Source organism: Rhagoletis zephyria, unplaced genomic scaffold (assembly GCF_001687245.7).
Source record: "Rhagoletis zephyria isolate East Lansing unplaced genomic scaffold, Rhagoletis_zephyria_1.1 Rzeph_scaffold_00094, whole genome shotgun sequence".
In the NCBI taxonomy this organism is placed as follows: Eukaryota; Metazoa; Arthropoda; class Insecta; order Diptera; family Tephritidae; genus Rhagoletis; species Rhagoletis zephyria.
The window spans coordinates 50,536-74,242 of NW_016157178.1; the positions used below are offsets into that span (position 1 = coordinate 50,536).

The window sequence follows — 23,707 nt, forward strand, 5'->3', positions numbered from 1 at the left end:
GACCAACAACAACACTTACTGGACGTCCGGCGCGGAGAACAATTAACGAGATAATGAGAAACTGACGAAACGAGTTGCTTACTTTTAACAGCTTTTTCACAGAAAACTAGTTTTCGCACGTAAGCTCCCTTTTCGTAGACCAGGTCACATATATATATTTTTTTAAGTCGGCTTTTTTTTTGCTAAAAATTACTTGTTTTTCATAAAATATGTAACAAAAATGGAATCTGTAAAAGAAAAGAAAAAAATATCCATACTTCAATCTTAAAAAACGTTTTTTTATAAAAAAAACTCCAAAACGGAACCGGTTAAAAACTAGTTGCAAAGTAATGCACTGGGCGACAGTTCCCACCGCCAATGACATCGTCGTACCTTTTGCGTCTGGCGCTTTGCTGGCAAAGTTATAAATGTCACGCAAAGCCACAAAGTTTTATCTGGCATCAGCTTTACTGCTTGCAGCAACAGCAAATTTTTCTAAACTGGTTGCTTCGGCTGACTGTGTAAGCAAAATCAACTACTCAGCGCAGCGGTCGCTCCTCGGCAGGCAATGGCAAATCTCCGAGTGTATTTCTGCCATGAAAAACAGCTTCTCATTAAAATACAGTCGCCGTTCGGAGTCGGCGTAAAACTGTAGGCCCCTCCTCTTTGTGTGACAACATCAAGGCGCACGCCACAAATCGGAGGAGAAGCTCGGCCAAACACTAACATATGTGTAAGCGCCAATCTATTATTATATCTTTATTTTTTATATCCTTTATTTTTTTACATTTTGAGGGCAAAACTTATACAAATCCAGCAATTTTAAATATTGATATCGTTCTGAAAACACCAAGTTCTTAAAAAATTGCGACAAAACGAATTACTAATATGGAGTATTTTAGATACTATTTCCCAAAGAATAGCAGTATAAAAATGGTGATCGGCAGCACTGAAAATAAGCATGCCGATCTTGTCAAAATTACAACAAACACGTTGTTATTCACTGGTCGGTGATTTTGCTATGATTTGCCTTTATTTTACTTCACCCCTTATTTTTGGTTTTACAGTTTGCTTCACAATAGAACTCAAGCGTTGTCGTCGCTGTAGCAAACTCTATTTCGAATGCTGAAGTGTTTCTATTGTTGCGCAGCTTACTATAGAACATTTTGTTTTGATGTCAACGCTACACTGAAGTACACTGCTTGGAAGTACTGCATAGTACGGCATTTTCCAATGCAAACTGTTTAAACGAGCAAAATTCGTGTTTTTGAGTAATTATATTTTAAGTAACTCGGTTATTCATTGTTTTGAGTAATCCAAAATCTTGACTATTCGAGTAATTCATTAACCGTACAACTGATTAATCAAATTGCTCGAATAATTACACAGCCTTAGTCGATATACACTAGCCAGAATATGTCTCCGTACGGTGCTTTTTTTCTTAAATATTTGCAATGTTTTTTGTAATAAATTTTTTTCGTTAATTTTTAATAGAAATATAGTTCATTCTGCATCAAATGGCATATAAATTAATGATTCAAAATTCGAAAATTCGACAAATTTTTACCAAAATTTTAAACTTCTAATTTTTTTGAGTATGCAGGTTTGTAGGTCACCCAATTTTAGTATAATAAAATGCAAGTTTTAAGTGGCTGTAATCTACCGTTGATTTTTGAGAATTTTTTTACGGCGCTCTTCGGTATTTNCCAATTTTAGTATAATAAAATGCAAGTTTTAAGTGGCTATAATCTACCGTTGATTTTTGAGAATTTTTTTACGGCGCTCTTCGGTATTTTTTCCCATACAAAAAAACTATCACGCATCCGCTATATGGAGAAAATGAGCAACATCATTAAAAATCTAAAAAATTTGGTTCAAATGTTGAAAATTTTGGTGAAAATTTTTCGAATTTTCCTAAATTTTGTAAAAACTTTTAATCATTAATTTATATGCCATTTGATGCAGAATGACCTATATTTCTATTAAAAATTAACGAAAAAAATTTATTACGAAAAACATTGCAAATATTAAAAAAAACACTGTACTCTGTACTCTGGCTAGTGTATAAAACTTACAAAAAAAAATTGGAAAAAGTAATATTTAAGCACCTTTTAAATGTTGCATTAGAATTTCAGAATCGCTGAAGCAATCGGGTGAATTCAATTATAATTTAGCAAAAAAACAGCATCAAGAATTTTGTTCATTGCTGAGGGAGGTTGGATTAGATGTGATAGAGCTACCACCAGATGAAACCTTGCCGGAGGGAGTTTTTGTGGAAAATGCAGCGATCATATGCAATGGAGTAGCGCTCATTAGCAAGTCAGACAATTTTTTGCGGCAAAGAGAGGTAGGTATACATTATGTGCGGATATTTTAAATTTAACGATATTATTTGCTTCTCTTAACCAGGCTGACAGTATGGAAATAATTTTGAAAAAAGAACTCGACGTACCCGTTGTTAACCCCAACATTCGAAATGCTTTGCTAGACGGTGGCGATGTTTTGTTTACTGGTATGTTTGTTTTTTTTAACTATATTCAATTAAGATAATAAACTAGTGACTTGAAATGCGCTTAACCATATGTTGTGGTCTGACAGACCACAAAGTATCATATACGTGGGACAACCCAAGCAAAATCATTGGGTACACCAAAAGTGTTAGTGTTTATTAAATATAAAACAAGTAAGAGCAGCGCTGTCTACGGCTATACCGAAGGCTTCACACCTTTCATCAACATCTGAAAATTTTACTTTAACAGATTACTGCATTTGAAAAAATTTATATATTCACAGCATACATAGATAGAGGAGATACATATATAAAAAATCATATCTAAACAATCAGAGGTTTGGACGATATCCCTTATATAGCAACAATCTAAGTGATTTTGACTGCGTGTGATCGGTATATAAACCTGTAACATAATTTAATGGGTTTAGCTTCCTACATAAAGGAGGTATAAGAGATAAAGCTTATACAGCATAGATTTTGACGATTTTCTCAGTAGACTTTGTATTATTATTTATAAAATCGCTTACGAAATTTATCGGTTTTAGCTGTCCAAATAAAGGAGTTTTAGAGTAAAACCCCATATCTGAACAATAGGTTGTATGCAGGCAATAAATAGGTTATAGTGACCCGATCTTTGTTAATTTTACTGTAAACTTTCTGTTGATAATGAGTGAAAATAGTGCGCAATTCCGTGTTTCTAGCTGCATATATGGAGCAGTTATAACAAAGAATCTCATATCTGAACAATCAGTTGTATGGAGGCTATAAGTTATAGCGACCCGATCTTCGCCATTTTCACTGTAAGTATTTCTTTGAGAATGGGTGGAAATATTGCGAAATTTCATGTTCCTAGCTGCATAAGTGGAAAAGTTATAACGAAAAATTTTATATCTGAACAATCAGTTGTATGGAAGCTATAGGTTATAGTAACCCTATCTTTGTAATTTTCACTCTAAGTTTTCTGTTGATAATGGGTATTGCAAAATTTCATGTTCCTAGCTGCATAAGTGGAAAAGTTATAACGAAAAATTTTATATCTGAACAATCAGTTGTATGGAAGCTATAGGTTATAGTAACCCTATCTTTGTAATTTTCACTCTAAGTTTTCTGTTGATAATGGGTATTGCAAAATTTCATGTTCCTAGCTGCATAAATGGAGAAGTTATAACGAAAAACCTCATATCTGAACAATCAGTTGTATGGGAGCTATAAGTTATAGTGGTCCGATTCTTCCGGATCCGACAAATGATTAATACATTATAAAAATACACCCACCTACCAAATTTCGTCCGGATATCTCGAAAACTGAGAGACTAGATTGCATACAAACAGACGAACAGACGGCCTTGGCTAAATCGACTCAGTTCGACGTTCTGATCATTTACGTATAAATTTTAATGGGTATATCTCTTCTTATTTTGGTACTTACAAACATCGGACCAAAGTTATATTTAATACCATTTCATGCTCATGAAAGGTATAATAACAATTAAGATTTGTTGCATAAATGAGTGGGGTTTCGGGGTCATGCGAAGAGATGTATCGAGTCGTGAGGTGACTCTCTGCATGCCGGGTACTCATTGAGAAAACCAGAATTTATCCTAGCCTGCGAGTCTCCGGAGGCCGGTGAAGCTCTCTCTCGTCCATGTTAGATGGCTGTGTTTACAAAGCGGCATTCATAGGTCGGGAGTTGGTGTTAGTTGAGATCGACTCCCTGTGAATACCGTTTATGCCCTGTCGGTTCGCTGTAGGGTCCATAGGTTGCTTTATGAACCTTTGGACTTCGTCCGCTGGTTCGTATAGATGCTTTCTGACGTGCCTAGCGAGGGGTCTGCGGCAAGCAGGTGCCCACGTCTCACAGTGGTTCGGATAGCAGATCTAGCTGGACGAAAGTCAAAATTTTTTTGTTTTTAAAATACTTAATGGTACTTGGAATACATTCCTGACAATACATTCAAATAGAAATTGCATTTATTAAAGCATTAACATATGAAAACAAACAAAAACAAAACAAAAAAATTTTAAAAGCTGAAATTTAACTTGTTTGTGTTAAAACACAAAAATTCTTGGAGTTATAAAAACTTTGGTTATGTAAGAGTTAAAAAAAATAGTAGCTCGCGAATTTTCTGCTTTCTGAAATTAAAAAATTATACAACAGGCATGCAAATCTTTAAGCGCTGTTAAAAAATTTTTTCTGAAGTTTATTTGTGATCTTAAATTTTAGTCATGGTAAATAAAATCTTAAGAAGTGAGTTGTTTGACATTTGGTGTTGCAGAAACTTCTAAAAGACAACAAGGTGTCCGTGATATGTGATTAGTAAATTGAAAGAAATATCTGCTGAAAATGCTCGTTCCGAAGTAAATAAAGTAAATTACGTAAATGACTTTAGATTCGTAATCAGCAACGCAGAAAATCCCCAGATACCCAGTTACATAGAAATCTTACGATTTTTTAAAATTTTCGTCCGCCATATTGGATTCGCCATTTTGAATTTTTGATAAGTGACTTCAGATTCGTAATCAGCGACTCAAAAATCCCCTAGGTAAGAAGTGGTGTAAAGATCCATCAACGAGTATTTGTTTAAATAGTTTCGTCCAGCTAGATTTGCGATCCGAACCACTGTGCGTCTGTCGCATCCTACTAGGAACTGCTTTCATAGCATAGTTTTCTGCTCCCTGACGGGGAGCCTCGTCATGTAGGGCGTGATGTGGCATCACCAGAAGGCATCCGGAAGCGGTTTGGAGTGCCGTGTTTTGCTATCTTAGTAGCTTCGTGCACTGCATCCTGCTAGTCCCCGGCGACCACATTGGTGCTGGGTAGTTTAGAACCGGCCGGCCAATTGCCTTGCATGTTGTCAGCAACATTTCTTTGTCTTTGCCCCNTATTGGTGCTGGGTAGTTTAGAACCGGCCAATTGCCTTGCATGTTGTCAGCAACATTTCTTTGTCTTTGCCCCAGATATATATATAATATGTACAACAATATCTTCAGAATAAGCCGTGTAAATGGCTTCTCAACCGTAAAATGTAAATGCTTTGGCTAGTCGATTTTCCAGTCGACGGAAATCGACTCACAAAAAAGCAGCTTTACTCTCCCAATGCTGTAACTACTTACAAGTGTAGATTGAAGTAAAAGTTTAAAACGCATCCGTCGATTACAAAACGTCACGAAAGATTCCCTTGCGGTCAATTTGATACAACCTAAAAACTCAATTCAATTCGTAAGTGTCGTATTGTCGTTTGCCACATCGGCTAGTCTCTCAGTCGTTGTCGTCAAGCTNCACGCATCCGTCGATTACAAAACGTCACGAAAGATTCCCTTGCGGTCAATTTGATACAACCTAAAAACTCAATTCAAACGTAAAAAAATAGTAAGATGGTTCACAAGATATCGTAAGTGTCGTATTGTCGTTTGCCACATCGGCTAGTCTCTCAGTCGTTGTCGTCAAGCTCAACTAACGGGAGACCCAAGAAGTGTGCAGCCTCTATGGTGTCTGTCCATAGGGACAAATGCGTCAGTTGAGTGGAGTTTTGTGGGCATGCAAAGAGATGTTTCGAGTCGTGGGATGTCTCTCCGCATGCCGGACACTCATTGGGCACATCCGCATCTAGTCTGCTCTGGACTTCGTCGGTCAGTTCATATATGTAGATGCCTCTGGTATCCCTGCGGTCAATGTCTGCTTCGATGAGACGATACTGCACGGTGTGGTGCGTGATGAACGCTAGGCCACCACCATTACCTCGCTCGCGATCTCGACGGTGGAATTGTGGTGTAGTCATCTCTGGCACACGCATCAGGTGGAAGCCCTGAGCAGAAGAGTACGTGGAAGATGTAGCCCTATGGACGAACAACGTCTAAGATATATCACCGGCTAAATCGCCGAATCAACAGCCCTTGGTCGGGTAAACCCCGAGTTTATACTTCTAAATATATATCACCAGAAAATACTGAAAATTCCCTTCAGATAATATGCTATTTAAAATACATGTATGCTAGTTTTATGTACAGAATGTAATAAATAAACTTTTTAAAGTTTCATAAACTGCACTTTTTATATAAAATTAACAAAGAACTCAAACACTTTTAACCGACTTCAAAAAAGGAGGAGGTTATTGATTCGACGGAATATTTTTTCTATTTTTATGTATGCTACCGCATAACTTTGGATCACGTGAACTGATTTCAATAATTCTTTTTTTATCGGAAAGATGGTACCTCGAGGATCGTCCCGCGATTTGGTTTAGATCCGATCATTGGATCATGAAAAAATTAAAGGTACTCATAAATTTTAATATGAGAATTGAAGTCGGTTGTGGTTTTTGCTAAAAAATTACTTGTTTAATAAAAATTTCTACAAACACAAGATGCGCTCAACTTTCAAAAGTAATAAAAATGCGAAAAAGTGATTTGATGTTCATTTTCTTCGATTTCTGATTTCCGGTTTTCGATGAAGATGGTGATTTTTCACGATTTTAATTTTTCGAATACTGAAAAAATTAACTGAACTTGTATTTTTATTATGTGGCTCATGGTGGAGCGAATTCGAAGTTGGTAAATTAAATCTTCGAATCCTTGTTAAGTACATATCAGTGGTAAAGTCTTTTAGGCTGTAAAATGTAAAAAAAAAACAACAGTACGTGAGTATGCATTGCATATTTTAGCTCTCAAGAAAAACGAAAAATTCACATAAGATGACGCACAAGAAATGTAAAAGAAATTTTCTTCTATCAAAATTCCTTAAATCAGGTTTCAAGAAAAAAATGCTTTGGGTTTGAACCCCAAAACCCACACCTTCTATGCGCTAATGTATATAATAGTGAACACCTTTTTTATTCCAACAACTTTTTTGCAACTTCTAATAATGATATTATATGTAATATTATATGTTTTTTTAACATTTGTCAGGACGTGAGTTTTTTGTGGGCATATCCAGCTACACGAACGAAGATGGCGCAAAAGCTGTAGCGGTAGCTTTCCCAGAATATCCTGTAACGCCTATTAAGGTAATTTCGCCATGTTTGTAATATGAGTCCTAAAATTAAAATTTTTTGGAACAATTAAGCTTAGCCAGCATTTATTATGCCTTTGATTGTAGGTTAGTGGAAACATGCGCTTAAAGTATTATGTAACAATGGCTGGTCCAGATGTTTTTTCTGTTAGCAGTAGTAACTACTGTCAAGAAATTGTCAAACGTATGGAAAGAGATGCCAGTTTTAAATACCAAAAAATCACTCTACCGGAGGAGCATGCTGCCAATATGCTTTATATTAACGGCACTCTTATACATCGTTCGCCTTTAGAAATTCCAGCATCCTACAAGGTAATTTTGTGTTCAATTTATTAGTCAAGTAATTTATTATTTATGCCTTACAGGTTATAAAGGAGAAAATTGACACGCCTAGTCGTAACATAGATGTTAGCGAATTCGCACAATTCTCTAATGGACTCACTTCGGCATGTCTACTATTGCGTCGCTGGAAGTCGATACGAAACATTTAGATTTAATTGTAAAGTAATTTTAAAATTAGTGAAAATTTCAGTAGAAGTAACAATCATCCCTGCCAATGGTTCTTTAATAATAAATTTATATACATAACTGTGACATACCCAATTAAAAGTAGCTAATTAAAAATTTGCTTAAAAATTTTACAATTATTTACTAGTTGAAATTTATAATCATATACATAGATACATAAATACATACGCATGTGCATATGCAGATATGTCTATATAGTTGAACCACTGTTACGAAAATAGAAATTTAATAACTTACAATAAATACATTTCTATGACCAAATATTAAGAAAAATGTATCATTAGTTTTATTTAACAATGGATTTTGGTGGAAATTATACCAAGAATGCTTCGCTGTGTGTTTTGACACCTAAATTGTAAAATGCGAAAGCGGACATAATACATATTGTCACAACCTTGCAAAAATGTTGCGGTGTTCGCGGACTCTGATCAAAGGGAAGATGTAAAATGCGGTAACCATCCCATGTAGAACACTGAATCGAGGCAGAAACAGATGTAGTTTTAATCGAGCCTTTCCAACATATTCTGTATGCGGACGACTATCTCGGAGCAAGTGACATGTAAAACAAACTTCCATTAAAAAGTACTATTAGCTCCTTTCATGGCGGGATTATAACACGGATCGTCTGAGCCGTTGCCCAGGGCCCTCACAGTACGATCACAAAAAAATAATTATTTGAAAATTCCTAGTGTTAAAAATAATTAAGAATCACCGAGGCGAAAATCTCCGCTGCACTATGTTTTTTTTTCATTTTTTTTTTGGCATTTTAGGGGTTTAGATGAATGACTAGCTTGTCCCCACAAGGCCAGGTTCACAGGTTTTTCCTCCGAGTTGTACACCAGGGAACTGCAATTCGTGTTTTTAAGTAATTGGTTGAATAACACAAGAAGTAGTGTTAAGCTGAAGTTAGTCAAGAACGCAGAACGTATACTTAAACGCAGTCTGTATACCACAGTATATACAGTAATAAACCTTTTCGCAGTTTTTCACCATTTGGTCCCCGAGGAGTACGTTTGGGTTGTGTGCGGCGCTTTCGTTTTTCGCGCACGGCAACACTTACTGTGGGGAATTTCGCCTCATGATTAGAAAAAGTCCATTTCGAGGATAAAATATACATAATTATGTGTTATTTATGAACAAAATGTAGGTTAAGTATAATATTCATCTTTGAAGTATGCTGATATTCATGCTTAATGAAAACTAATATAAATAGTTAATTACATAATTAACGCTTGTGTTTTATAAACTGGAAAGCTCAAATAGTAATTATAGCATTGAATGGAGTTTTCTAAAATGTTAGTTTAAAATAAAAAAAAGTCCATTGTAAGATCATATTTTTATGAAAAACGTAAATTTTGTGAATTTATCAAGCCAAATTCTAAATTTCCGAATATATTTCTGTGTTCGTATGGAATTGTAGCTTATGTCGAAAGGCCGGCTTTAGTATAATGCGGCATTCCCTTTATTTTTTAAACGACAAGGAATTTTTTGATGAGACTTAAAAAGAATATTGACTTGCTATAAATTCGTTCACGCGTTTTAGCACTTTTCACAAACAAACATATAACAATGGCCGACAGTAAGAGCAAATGTGTGTTGCCATCACGGTTGCCATTTCCAACTTATTTTTCGGACCAAAAAATGGACCAAATGGTAAAAAACGGACCAATTTTTATTACATCAGGAAATTTTATTTCATCAAGAAAATATGCCAATTCAGTTTTTATATCGATTTTTTTTACATTGCATCCAAAGTGCATTACAATTGTATATTAATAACATTTTATTATTTAAAGTTTTAAATTATAGTTTGTTTCTCAATTTCGTCTAAAAATGTTATGAACTAAATTACACACCAATCCATTTTTAATCAAACCTACTTGATCCCAAAAACGCTCTATATTGGTACAGTTTTTGAAGTTACCTTCACTCAGCCTCAATTTGCGAAATTGAAATTCAATAATGTCTGCATAATTTACCAATGCAGAAAATTGGTCGAAAGAACCTTATGTGGTGTAATAATTTCAAGATATTTCATATCTTTTCGATTGAAATTGAATATTATTTTCATGTGCTAAATGCTATGATTAAAGTTTTGCTACCTTTCCATAATTGAAATTAGCAAGAAACCGCGATATTTCTTTAAGCGTGATTTGACAGATTATTAGCCACGCCATATTTGAAAATCAGTGGTAAGGCGAGTTCACACTTTTAGCAGGTGTTGCCAATCGGCCCTATGCTGAATTACGTCATCGTCATCGTCGACAATCATCAGTGCATCAGTAACATGGCTGACGATGGCCGTATCGCCACTTTTACTGACGATGACGATACTCAACATAGGACGGAATATTCATCAAATAAATAGAAAAAATTGAAAACGCGAAACTATTGCATGAAGTGAAAGGGTGATAACAACNTATAGCATTGAATGGAGTTTTCTAAAATGTTAGTTTAAAATAAAAAAAAGTCCATTGTAAGATCATATTTTTATGAAAAACGTAAATTTTGTGAATTTATCAAGCCAAATTCTAAATTTCCGAATATATTTCTGTGTTCGTATGGAATTGTAGCTTATGTCGAAAGGCCGGCTTTAGTATAATGCGGCATTCCCTTTATTTTTTAAACGACAAGGAATTTTTTGATGAGACTTAAAAAGAATATTGACTTGCTATAAATTCGTTCACGCGTTTTAGCACTTTTCACAAACAAACATATAACAATGGCCGACAGTAAGAGCAAATGTGTGTTGCCATCACGGTTGCCATTTCCAACTTATTTTTCGGACCAAAAAATGGACCAAATGGTAAAAAACGGACCAATTTTTATTACATCAGGAAATTTTATTTCATCAAGAAAATATGCCAATTCAGTTTTTATATCGATTTTTTTTACATTGCATCCAAAGTGCATTACAATTGTATATTAATAACATTTTATTATTTAAAGTTTTAAATTATAGTTTGTTTCTCAATTTCGTCTAAAAATGTTATGAACTAAATTACACACCAATCCATTTTTAATCAAACCTACTTGATCCCAAAAACGCTCTATATTGGTACAGTTTTTGAAGTTACCTTCACTCAGCCTCAATTTGCGAAATTGAAATTCAATAATGTCTGCATAATTTACCAATGCAGAAAATTGGTCGAAAGAACCTTATGTGGTGTAATAATTTCAAGATATTTCATATCTTTTCGATTGAAATTGAATATTATTTTCATGTGCTAAATGCTATGATTAAAGTTTTGCTACCTTTCCATAATTGAAATTAGCAAGAAACCGCGATATTTCTTTAAGCGTGATTTGACAGATTATTAGCCACGCCATATTTGAAAATCAGTGGTAAGGCGAGTTCACACTTTTAGCAGGTGTTGCCAATCGGCCCTATGCTGAATTACGTCATCGTCATCGTCGACAATCATCAGTGCATCAGTAACATGGCTGACGATGGCCGTATCGCCACTTTTACTGACGATGACGATACTCAACATAGGACGGAATATTCATCAAATAAATAGAAAAAATTGAAAACGCGAAACTATTGCATGAAGTGAAAGGGTGATAACAACCTAACCAAAGGCTTGTGAAATGGACCATTTTAAAAAGAATTGGACCAATGGACCAAACGAAAAGGAATGAACCAAATTTGGTCCATTTGGACCAAAACGGCAACCGTGGCTGCCATACTTCTCGACGCTATGAAATACACCTATAAACCGTATTATTTTCGTTTTTTATTGATTCTTTAGTTTTTTTAATATAGCTCCATATATTTCGAAAATTTTTAATAAAAAATCGCATTACAAATTTTCGCCTGCTGGGCTTTTTACTATAAAATCGATACTTCGAGAATAATGCGTTTGCGTTTTTCGCTTGAAAAATGTTAAATATAAAATAAATAATAAATTTTTTTAATTATTTCAGGTGGAAACCAAAACAGGACCTATACGTATATTTCTTCTTATTCTGACTTTCTTCAACATACGCTTCAATTTCATTGTGGAAGTCACTGTTACTGATTTCCTATATCGACAGTGGTGTCGAATGCGCTCCGATTACGTAGCCGAGTACCTTTCAAATGTTTTGAATTAATTAAATTAATTTAATAAACGAATATTTACATACTTCTTTCATTAGTAAATCNTACGTCATCGTCATCGTCGACAATCATCAGTGCATCAGTAACATGGCTGACGATGGCCGTATCGCCACTTTTACTGACGATGACGATACTCAACATAGGACGGAATATTCATCAAATAAATAGAAAAAATTGAAAACGCGAAACTATTGCATGAAGTGAAAGGGTGATAACAACCTAACCAAAGGCTTGTGAAATGGACCATTTTAAAAAGAATTGGACCAATGGACCAAACGAAAAGGAATGAACCAAATTTGGTCCATTTGGACCAAAACGGCAACCGTGGCTGCCATACTTCTCGACGCTATGAAATACACCTATAAACCGTATTATTTTCGTTTTTTATTGATTCTTTAGTTTTTTTAATATAGCTCCATATATTTCGAAAATTTTTAATAAAAAATCGCATTACAAATTTTCGCCTGCTGGGCTTTTTACTATAAAATCGATACTTCGAGAATAATGCGTTTGCGTTTTTCGCTTGAAAAATGTTAAATATAAAATAAATAATAAATTTTTTTAATTATTTCAGGTGGAAACCAAAACAGGACCTATACGTATATTTCTTCTTATTCTGACTTTCTTCAACATACGCTTCAATTTCATTGTGGAAGTCACTGTTACTGATTTCCTATATCGACAGTGGTGTCGAATGCGCTCCGATTACGTAGCCGAGTACCTTTCAAATGTTTTGAATTAATTAAATTAATTTAATAAACGAATATTTACATACTTCTTTCATTAGTAAATCGCAACAAGATTGTTCATTTTTAAATTTAACGAACTTGTTGATTCAAATTAATGTTGACAAAAATGCAACCGTGTGCCACAATCCTGCTTGCAAATTCTTACTGGCAAAAATTTTCCCAGCACGAATTTGCAACTTCCCCTCCAAATGAAATGTCAAAATTGTGCTCTCTGTGTTCATTGAAAATGTAATGAACGAAAATGTAATGATTCTAGCAGATCGTAATTTATCATTTTCGACAACCGACCACCTAACCAAATGTCTCGAGAAAAAAAAATTATTAGAAATCAACGCGATTCTTCAGTAACTTAAAACTTGCACATTATTACCCTGAAATTTAATGGGCTATCAAGCTGAATGCTCAAAAAAATTCTTAAAAATCTGAATAAAAAGTTGAAAATCTAGCTGAAACTTTGCAGATTTTTTTTATAATATTTAGTTTGTTATATCATGAGCTAGGCTTTTATGGAAAAATAATAAACATTAATAAAACGAAAAAAAAACGCCACAATCGATCAAAATGTTGATGACTGAATAAGCTGATCACAAGTGTATGTATAAAATGATTTTTATATTAACGATCTCAAACCAGTTTACAATGAGTTGTAAATGTGCTCTGTCGAAATGACATTTTAATATACCTTACATACATACTTATGTACCTTTGTATACAATAAAAGTTTAATAAGAACAATTATTTGTGCACGCATTTGAAAAAGACGTTTTTGGGTAGAAAATTACGTTTTTTTTAGACCAAGAGGGACGTTTTCTCATGACGAAGACCTGGCAACACTGTATACAAGACATTTTTATAAAACACCCAGTAACCATAATAGACATCACTGGGGCAGCAGCCCCAGGTTTACCACACAGAAAGGGAATTCTAGTTACCTCATCCTTTCCCAAGGCTACATCACTGCGGTAGCCCCAGTTGGTGCACACCAAAAGGAGAATTCTATTTGGTAAGGGTTATACTCCTAAAGTGCGGCCGAAGGCCGCCTACGCAGAAAGGAATTCTACGCAAAAATACTATGGACGCAAGTAAAAATTGTGATTTTTGGAAATTTTTCTAAGGGGTCCCTAGGGAACCATAGGGGGCCTAGGTGGTCGGGGGTTGCATTTTTGTCATGACCTCTGCAAAAAGGTCGAAAAAGGTAACATCGATACTTCGATAAATCGCGCTATAAATCATTTAAATTTTTAATAAAACCAAGGCGAATTAATATAAGGTTATAGCATCCCTACAAAAACAATATGCACGTGTATTTTGTTTTTGCTTTTAGCGTAGCAAGGCGATTTAATATAAGGTGGTAGCAAGGCGAATTAATATATTATCTATTATTATTATATATTATCTATTAATACGCCTTGAATAAAACATTATGTGCATTGTTTATTGCTTCCGTTTTGTGTATTTTTGGCATTTTTTGGTATGTATGGCAGCACCGACATTTCAGTTCAATTGGTGCACAAAGGAAAAGTGAGGTTGAATTCGGTATTTTTTGCAACTCTAAATGCGAATTACTTAAAAACTATAAGGGGGTCTTCAGATTTAGAATCTGAAAAAGCTCGTAATATTTTTTTTTCAAAGCCTGGATCCGTTTTGGAAAATTTTCCCAAGGAAGAAATCAGCTGACACGGAAAAATCTAAATTCCGCAGATTTCTGCGCTACGGGCTAAAACTACAGAAAAATTCTGCGGTGTTAAGTTTTCATTTACATGGCGCTCTGATAAGACAGATCGTGTCAGCTGACTCGGGTTTACGTACCGGTAGGTTTACGTTCTTGACTAATTTCAGCTTTAGTGGATATTATTCATTGAAGAATATTCACACATATGCACTAACCCTATTTTACGCACGGCACACAAAGCGAGAGCATGTACAACATTCCCACGACAGCCCTCGATTCCTCGACCAAGGGCTGTTGTTTCGGCGATCTAACGCCGCTTAGGTCGGCGAAGTATCTCAGAACTTGGTCGTCCATAGGGCCACATCTTTTGTGGCCCCCTGCTGCTCAAAAAGAGCAGCCTCCACGGCTAAACCCAGTCCACCTGAGCAGCTCAACACAGACACCACAGCACCACAACACAACAACACAATAGGCCACACTACAACTATTCTAGTAGCGTTGGACCTGTTCAAGGCGTTCGACACTGTCAGTCATTCAACGCTGCTAGAAGACATAGAGGCCTCCTCTCTCCCACAGGGACTCAAACGGTGGTCGGCGAATTACCTGAGTGGTCGACATTCGTCAGTAATTTTCAGAGACAAAACCAGCAAGCCACGTAAAATTAAACAGGGGGTACCACAGGGTGGAGTCCTGTCCCGGCTACTGTTTAATTAATACATCTCTAAGCTCCCTCAACCACCAGAGGGTGTCGTGGTGTCTGGGAATGGAATTGATGACTTGTGCTCGAAAGTAAACGGTTATCTCGCCGAACTTTCTCGCTTCTTCACTGCAAGGAGCCTTGCCATATCCCCTGAAAAATCCTCGGCAACCCTATTCACCACCTGGACGAAGGAGGTCAGACTGCAACTGGGTATTCACGTTGATGGCGTAACAATACCGACGGTGAATAACTCGAAAATTCTCGGAGTTACCTTGGACAGTCTGCTCTCTTTCTCGGCACATACAACCGCAATTGCCAATAAAGTACAGAGCCGCAACAATGTCCTCAACTCGCTGGCCGGCAGCATTTGGGGCAAAGATAAAGAAACGTTGTTGGCAACATACAAGGCAATTGGCCGGCCGGTTCTAAACTATGCACTCAGCTGACGCCCCTGTCCTTATGGACAGACCCTGTGGAAGTCGCACACTTCCTGGGCCTCCCCTTAGCTGAAACAGACTACAACGTTGACGGATGAACCGAAACGAGCGGGGCTTGGTAACCGCTACAACAACAACAACAACCACGACAGACCACATAACGGACACAACCGCACCACAACCGCACCACCACCCACACGCCGCCGCCAACAACTCCTGGTTCCTTCTACAATCTGCACGGTATGTCAGACCAGGATATTCCGTAATGTGAATCAGTCAAGTGCAACACCTGCCTTGGCTGGTGCCACTTTAGGGCATGTTCAGGTCTGCGCACCACGCGAGGTTGGACGAGGAACTTCGAGGGCCCGTGTTGCGCCACTCGATCGCAAACCCCAATTGCGACGCCACCCACTACCACCACAGGGCGGCAACCTCCACAGCAGCGCACACAGCCAATGGCGACAAGGCTACACACATCCCTCACACCCCGTATAACTACACGTCTCCCGAACCACATGATGCTCCTTCAATTCAACTGTAACGGACTTCAGAGCAAGATCGAGGAGATAACCGTCTTCATGGGAAGGCATGGTATATTAATAGCTGCGGTCCAAGAGACGAAGTTGCACAGCAATTGAACATTGTTGAATTGTGCCGGGTACAACGTGCACCGTCGAGATCGTGAGCGAGATAATGGTGGTGGCTTAGCGTTCATCCCGCACCACACCGTGCAGTATCGTCTTATTTAAGCAGACATCGACCGCAGGGATACCACCTTAGAATGTCAGGGCATTGCTATCCGGTCAGGCGATGTTGAGCTCGAAATATTTAATGTATATATACCCCCTGTCACTTGCTGCCCGGCAGGATATCACCCTCACTTAGGTGCGCTCCTCAGAGGTGAAAACCGTATCTTTGGCACTCAAGCCTGTCAAAGGATCGTAGGGGAACAGACTTGGCTGAGCAGATAGATGATTCGACATTCTGCACAATGAACGACGACGCACCCACCAGGATTATGGGCAGCTGCTGCAGCTCGCCAGACATAACAATATTCAGCGCTGGTCTGATAAACAGCGTATCATGGCGACCTATGCTGACCTTGGCATCAGACCATCTGCCCACAGTCATCTCGATCGATAAACCAACCGACTTTGCTTCCGCGGAACACCGGACCTATATCAACTTTTCTAAAGCTGATGGAAAGGCTTCGCGGAATTTACTGAGAGCACCTTCGCTGCGCCCCCCACATCAGCCGACGTCCACATTTGTGAACGCAAGTTCCGCAGGATTGTCACTGCTGCTGCAGCTCTCTTCGTACCGGCAGGATGCACTACGGACCCACGTCCAAATTTACCTGCTGAAGCGGCTGTTCTAGCCGACGTGCGTGACAGCCTTCGTCAGGCCGATCCCGGAAATCCCCGTATCAGGGGTCTCAACGCGGAGATTCGGCAACTAGTGAACGTATATAAGCGGAAGAAGTGAGTAAGCTTTGGTCAACCGTGAGGTCACTGTCCAATCCGAAGAAGCACGACGACGGGGTCGAAATTTCTTTCGGACTCGGAGCGATGTGGGAGCTATTTTAGCCGGCAGTTCATACTGCATCCTCCGGTGGACAAAGCCAATCGGGAAGGCGAAAGCCTCCAACGCCACAGGAGCCGATGGAATATACATGTTGTTGTTGCAACCGTCCCTGTGAGAGAATTATTCTAGTAGCGCTGAACCTGTCAAAGGCGTTTAACACCGTCAGCCACTCCACACTACTAGAAGATATAGAAGATTCCTCTCTCCCTCGGAGGCTCAATCGGTGATCGGCGAATTATCTGAGTGGTCGACAGTCGTCGGTAATGTTTTGAGACAAATCGAGCAAACTTAGAAAAATAAAACAGGGGGTTCCACAGGGTTGTGTCCTTTCCCCGCTACTGTTTAACTTTTACATTTCAAAGCTCCCTCAACCACCAGAGGGAGTCTCGATTGTCTCCTACGCCGACGATTGCTCGATCCTGGCGACTTTGAATGAAATTGATGATTTGTGTTCGAAAGTAAACGGGTATATCTCCGAGCTTTCTCGCTTCTTCACTGCAAGGAGCCTAACCCTCTCCCCTATGAAATCCTCTGCGACCTTGTTCACCACCTGGACGAAGGAGGTCAGGCTACCGCTGGAAATTCACGTCGATGATACACCAATTCCGACGGTGAATAACCCCAAAATACTCGGAGTAACCTTCGACAGTCTGCTCACCTTCTCTGCGCACGCAACCGCTATTGTCAATAAAGTACAGAACCGCAACAAGGTCCTCAAGTCACTAGCCGGCAGTACTTGGGGACAAAGAAAAGAAACGTTGCTGGCAACATATAAGGCAATAGGCCGGCTGGTTTTAAATTGCGCAGCATCAGTGTGGTCGCCGAAGACTAGTAGGACGCAGTGGATGAAGCTGCAGACAACTCAAAACACTGCACTACGGACAGCGACTGGATGAATTCTGATGCCGCCTAAACACAACCTAAAAGACGAGGCGAAATTGCTCCCGGTCAAGGAGCATAACACCATGGTCTGCAAGCAGTTCATTGTCGGGAGCCATAGACCCGAATGGGCAGCTGCTTGCAGAAGAGCCCTTGCCCATGCACGTCAGGAGGCATCTCTACGAACTGACGGACGAAGTCCAGAGGTTCATTAAACAACCTCTGGACCCGTAAGCATATCGACAGGCCCTGAAGGGCATTCACAGGGAGTCAGTCTCGAGTTATGTAAACTCCAGACCTGTTAATGCCGTTCTAGGCGCACAACCACCGGACATAGACGAGACGGAGCTTCATCTGCCTCGGGAGACAAGAACCACAATAGCCCGACTTCGCTCTGGCTACTGCAGCAGGTTAAACTCATACCTGAGCAGACTGAACGCGGCTGTGCCGAATGAGTGTCCGGCATGCGGAGAGACACCTCATGACTCGAAGCATCTCTTCGTATGCCCGGAAAACCCAACAACCCTAACGCCTTTGGTTGGAATTGGTGTAGTGCTCAATTCTCTCATTGAGCCATTAAACAAATTTGTTATACCGAAATGAGTCGCAGCACTAAATCTAGGTTCAGACAGAGAAACTTTTGTCGCGGCAACTCGTTACTTGTGGTAGAGGGTGACGAGGAAGAGGGAAGGGCACCGAGTTGCTCGTGCTCGGGCAACACGCTTTGTGCTCTCGTTNTGCAAGGAGCCTAACCCTCTCCCCTATGAAATCCTCTGCGACCTTGTTCACCACCTGGACGAAGGAGGTCAGGCTACCGCTGGAAATTCACGTCGATGATACACCAATTCCGACGGTGAATAACCCCAAAATACTCGGAGTAACCTTCGACAGTCTGCTCACCTTCTCTGCGCACGCAACCGCTATTGTCAATAAAGTACAGAACCGCAACAAGGTCCTCAAGTCACTAGCCGGCAGTACTTGGGGACAAAGAAAAGAAACGTTGCTGGCAACATATAAGGCAATAGGCCGGCTAGTTTTAAATTGCGCAGCATCAGTGTGGTCGCCGAAGACTAGTAGGACGCAGTGGATGAAGCTGCAGACAACTCAAAACACTGCACTACGGACAGCGACTGGATGAATTCTGATGCCGCCTAAACACAACCTAAAAGACGAGGCGAAATTGCTCCCGGTCAAGGAGCATAACACCATGGTCTGCAAGCAGTTCATTGTCGGGAGCCATAGACCCGAATGGGCAGCTGCTTGCAGAAGAGCCCTTGCCCATGCACGTCAGGAGGCATCTCTACGAACTGACGGACGAAGTCCAGAGGTTCATTAAACAACCTCTGGACCCGTAAGCATATCGACAGGCCCTGAAGGGCATTCACAGGGAGTCAGTCTCGAGTTATGTAAACTCCAGACCTGTTAATGCCGTTCTAGGCGCACAACCACCGGACATAGACGAGACGGAGCTTCATCTGCCTCGGGAGACAAGAACCACAATAGCCCGACTTCGCTCTGGCTACTGCAGCAGGTTAAACTCATACCTGAGCAGACTGAACGCGGCTGTGCCGAATGAGTGTCCGGCATGCGGAGAGACACCTCATGACTCGAAGCATCTCTTCGTATGCCCGGAAAACCCAACAACCCTAACGCCTTTGGTTGGAATTGGTGTAGTGCTCAATTCTCTCATTGAGCCATTAAACAAATTTGTTATACCGAAATGAGTCGCAGCACTAAATCTAGGTTCAGACAGAGAAACTTTTGTCGCGGCAACTCGTTACTTGTGGTAGAGGGTGACGAGGAAGAGGGAAGGGCACCGAGTTGCTCGTGCTCGGGCAACACGCTTTGTGCTCTCGTTTGTCTGAGTAATTCTAGTTGGCCGGTCACAGCTGACATTAACAATTGTGTTCAAAAGAATTGCTTTGTGTGAACGCGAAGGGCAACAGCAAAAGAGAAATTGCCGAAGATGAGCAACAAAAGTTTCTCTGTGTGAACCCAGTCTAATGGTCTGATTATGGCAACTTAACGTAACTTACGGCTCTCTTTTAAAAATTCTGTTAAATGGTACAATAATTACAGGTACTGTCTTCCCAGAGAGCGCATATTCCGCTCTGCCGTATTTAAAAAATATCATTGTTGCCCACACTAAAACGTTTACTGCTTGGGAAAAGGGATATTTCCATACCCCATATACCATATATGTACTCGTATTTTTTAAACAAACCTTCTTGCAGAGAACTTATTTAACGTGCAAAAGCCGGTAAAAAAAACATTTGCTTGTAAATAAATTCAAAATTTGTATAGCTCACTTCATTTCAAACGTTTTTTCTTTCGTTTTGAAAATTTTAAAAATTAAATTGAGCGAAAACAAAAAGCAAAGCCAAATAAAAAAAGTAAAAGAATCAACATTGAACTGCGTCAAAATGAAAATAAGGGAGCACGAATTTCGATGTGAAGCAAAACTCTCTGGGAAGACAATACCTTTAATAATTGTACCATCGTTAAATGAGTGTTGCATATAATTGAACAGCCGAAACTTAACGTAACTTAATGCCACGTTGAAATCTGTTTCATTTTGATTCTCTAAGTTCTACGTTCTAAGTTGCCATAATCAGGATTTAAGAAGCAGCAATAGTTCCATCGTGATAAAAACATTACAAGGTAAATTCATTCTCTCAATTCGTCGGCCATTATTGTTTTTCTGACGTTTGCCAGCATTTTAAAATCATAGGTGTATTCGCGTATTCTTCCAGCAGAAAACTCTCAGCAGCAAAATTCTAATGAATTTTTATCTGTTCCCTTTCAAAGAGAGAAATGTTAACAAAAGTACGCGAACGCAAAATCAGCGAAAACTTGCAAGTTTTTAGTACAGCTGATCGAAATTTTGTTTACATACAAAAAACATGAAAAATATAAAAATAAAAGTTTTCCTAAAGCAATTTGCTAATCAAATATGAGTAAATGAGTATTTGCTTTCTTCCGATACATTTGCAGTTCGAATTGGTTATTTCAAACTTAAAAATCATAATAATAAATCTTAAAGAAATTTCCATATTTTCATAAATTGAAAACAGGAGACTTTGATCAACTGTTTTTCTTGCTGGCAAAAATTTTTCAGCAGAAACTAGCAGCTTTTCATCAGAATGAAATGTCAATTTGGTCTCTCAATTTCCCCTACTTTGCTGGATTTTTGTGTACGTGAAAAGGAAAATCTGATAGATTTTGATAGTTACCAAAATACGCGAATAAAACTAATATAAAATTGAGAATAAAAAAATGAAATTGTTCACAATTGTTGTTATTTGAGATTGAAAATGGGAATGTGTGTGTGAGTTTGAGTTTTCAAATTTTTAAATTATATTGCTGGCAAACGTCAAACTGCCTCTCAATGGTTTTACCTTGTTATGTTTTTATCATGAGTTCCATGACACACAACACGAGTGTTCACTATGCACAAAATTTGTACAAGTTGGTACCAATTGTTTCCAAATCGTGTTCGTTTAGGTGACAGGGAATAAGATCAACGGAAATAAGGTCAATTGACTTTATTTCCCACCCTGGTGCGAAATAAAGTCAATTGACATTATTACCATTTACCACGCGTACACCGCGCGACCGGCGCGCACACCACGTCACGCTACGCCGCGGCCCCCCCGGCNCCTTTCAAAGAGAGAAATGTTAACAAAAGTACGCGAACGCAAAATCAGCGAAAACTTGCAAGTTTTTAGTACAGCTGATCGAAATTTTGTTTACATACAAAAAACATGAAAAATATAAAAATAAAAGTTTTCCTAAAGCAATTTGCTAATCAAATATGAGTAAATGAGTATTTGCTTTCTTCCGATACATTTGCAGTTCGAATTGGTTATTTCAAACTTAAAAATCATAATAATAAATCTTAAAGAAATTTCCATATTTTCATAAATTGAAAACAGGAGACTTTGATCAACTGTTTTTCTTGCTGGCAAAAATTTTTCAGCAGAAACTAGCAGCTTTTCATCAGAATGAAATGTCAATTTGGTCTCTCAATTTCCCCTACTTTGCTGGATTTTTGTGTACGTGAAAAGGAAAATCTGATAGATTTTGATAGTTACCAAAATACGCGAATAAAACTAATATAAAATTGAGAATAAAAAAATGAAATTGTTCACAATTGTTGTTATTTGAGATTGAAAATGGGAATGTGTGTGTGAGTTTGAGTTTTCAAATTTTTAAATTATATTGCTGGCAAACGTCAAACTGCCTCTCAATGGTTTTACCTTGTTATGTTTTTATCATGAGTTCCATGACACACAACACGAGTGTTCACTATGCACAAAATTTGTACAAGTTGGTACCAATTGTTTCCAAATCGTGTTCGTTTAGGTGACAGGGAATAAGATCAACGGAAATAAGGTCAATTGACTTTATTTCCCACCCTGGTGCGAAATAAAGTCAATTGACATTATTACCTTTTTNTGCATTTTTATCAACATTAATTTGATCAACAAGTTCGTTGCGATTTACTAATGAAAGAAGTAGGTAAATATTCGTTTATTCAATTAATTCCAAACATTTGAAATGTACTCGGCTGAAAAAGCTGTATTCGTAATAGGAACGCACTCGACACCACTGTCCATATAGGAAATCCGACAGTGACTTCCACAAAGAAATTGAAGCGTATGTTGAAGAAAGTCAGAATAAGAAGAAATGTACGTATAGGTCCTGTTTTGGTTTCTACCTGAAATAATTTAAAAAAATTATTATGCTCGAAATGCAACCGTGGACGCCAGCTGGCAGTGAAGCTTGCAAATGTTTTGCTAATTCCTGTTCGCACAAAACTTAGTAAGTTTCTCTCTTTGGGGAGTAAGGTACTTTATTATCTGAATTTTGTTACTGGCTAATTCTTACTGGCAGTTGCATAGCGAACACTCCTAACATTAAATGCTCTGACGCATTATAAAAACATAACAAGGTAAAATCATTGAGAGGCAGTCTGGCGTTTGCCAGCAATATAATTTAAAAATTCAAAACTCAAACTCATACACACATTCTCATTTTCAATCTCAAACAACAACGATTGTGAACAATTTCATTTTTTTATTTTCAATTTTATATGAATTTAAAATGCTTGGAAACGTCAGAAAAAAATCCTGGCCGACGAATTGAGAGAATGAATTTACCTTGTAATGTTTTTATAATGAATAGTTCAGTCGAATAGCAACAAAACATGTACAAACGATGAGAAAGCGACAACATGCCAAGCAGAGCTGCCAACTATCCCTACCTATGAAGTAGGAGTAGTGAGGATAAAAAAGTTCCAAAAAGTTCCAAAATGTGCCAAACAGAAAAATAAAATAGCCAAAAAGGTGAAATTTTCTTAATTCTTCCCATTTAGCATTAAAATTAGAACCATATTCCTAAAACAAAAGTCCAATGCCAAAATAAGATAAACCGGTTGTATACACTTTAGAAATTGGAAAATTTTAGTTGAGAAAAAGAAGTACAAGCAAGAGATTTCACAAAAATGTATTGAAATATTACTATTTTCAAAATAGGGCCAAAAATGGCACGGTTT

The 23,707-nt window shown here is 38.2% G+C and overlaps 1 protein-coding gene and 1 long non-coding RNA gene across 2 annotated transcripts in view; one reads left to right on the plus strand and one right to left on the minus strand.

Annotated features, from left to right (window-relative positions):
* Window positions 1-8,302, plus strand: part of LOC108375707 (N(G),N(G)-dimethylarginine dimethylaminohydrolase 1) — a 57,968-nt gene extending 49,666 nt beyond the window's left edge. Inside the window, exons 2-6 of the mRNA XM_017631854.1 lie at window positions 2,107-2,326; window positions 2,389-2,491; window positions 7,397-7,494; window positions 7,587-7,811; window positions 7,865-8,302. Coding sequence (XP_017487343.1) covers window positions 2,107-2,326; window positions 2,389-2,491; window positions 7,397-7,494; window positions 7,587-7,811; window positions 7,865-7,990 — 772 coding nt within the window. The 3' untranslated portion in view covers window positions 7,991-8,302. The remainder of the gene's footprint in view (window positions 1-2,106; window positions 2,327-2,388; window positions 2,492-7,396; window positions 7,495-7,586; window positions 7,812-7,864) is intronic.
* Window positions 1-17,633, minus strand: part of LOC108375715 (uncharacterized) — a 19,418-nt gene extending 1,785 nt beyond the window's left edge. The window contains exons 1-2 of the long non-coding RNA XR_001849201.1: window positions 17,619-17,633; window positions 8,547-8,551 (exon numbers count right to left, since the gene is read on the minus strand). This is a non-coding gene — a long non-coding RNA (uncharacterized LOC108375715). The remainder of the gene's footprint in view (window positions 1-8,546; window positions 8,552-17,618) is intronic.
* Window positions 17,634-23,707: the final 6,074 nt, after the last annotated feature.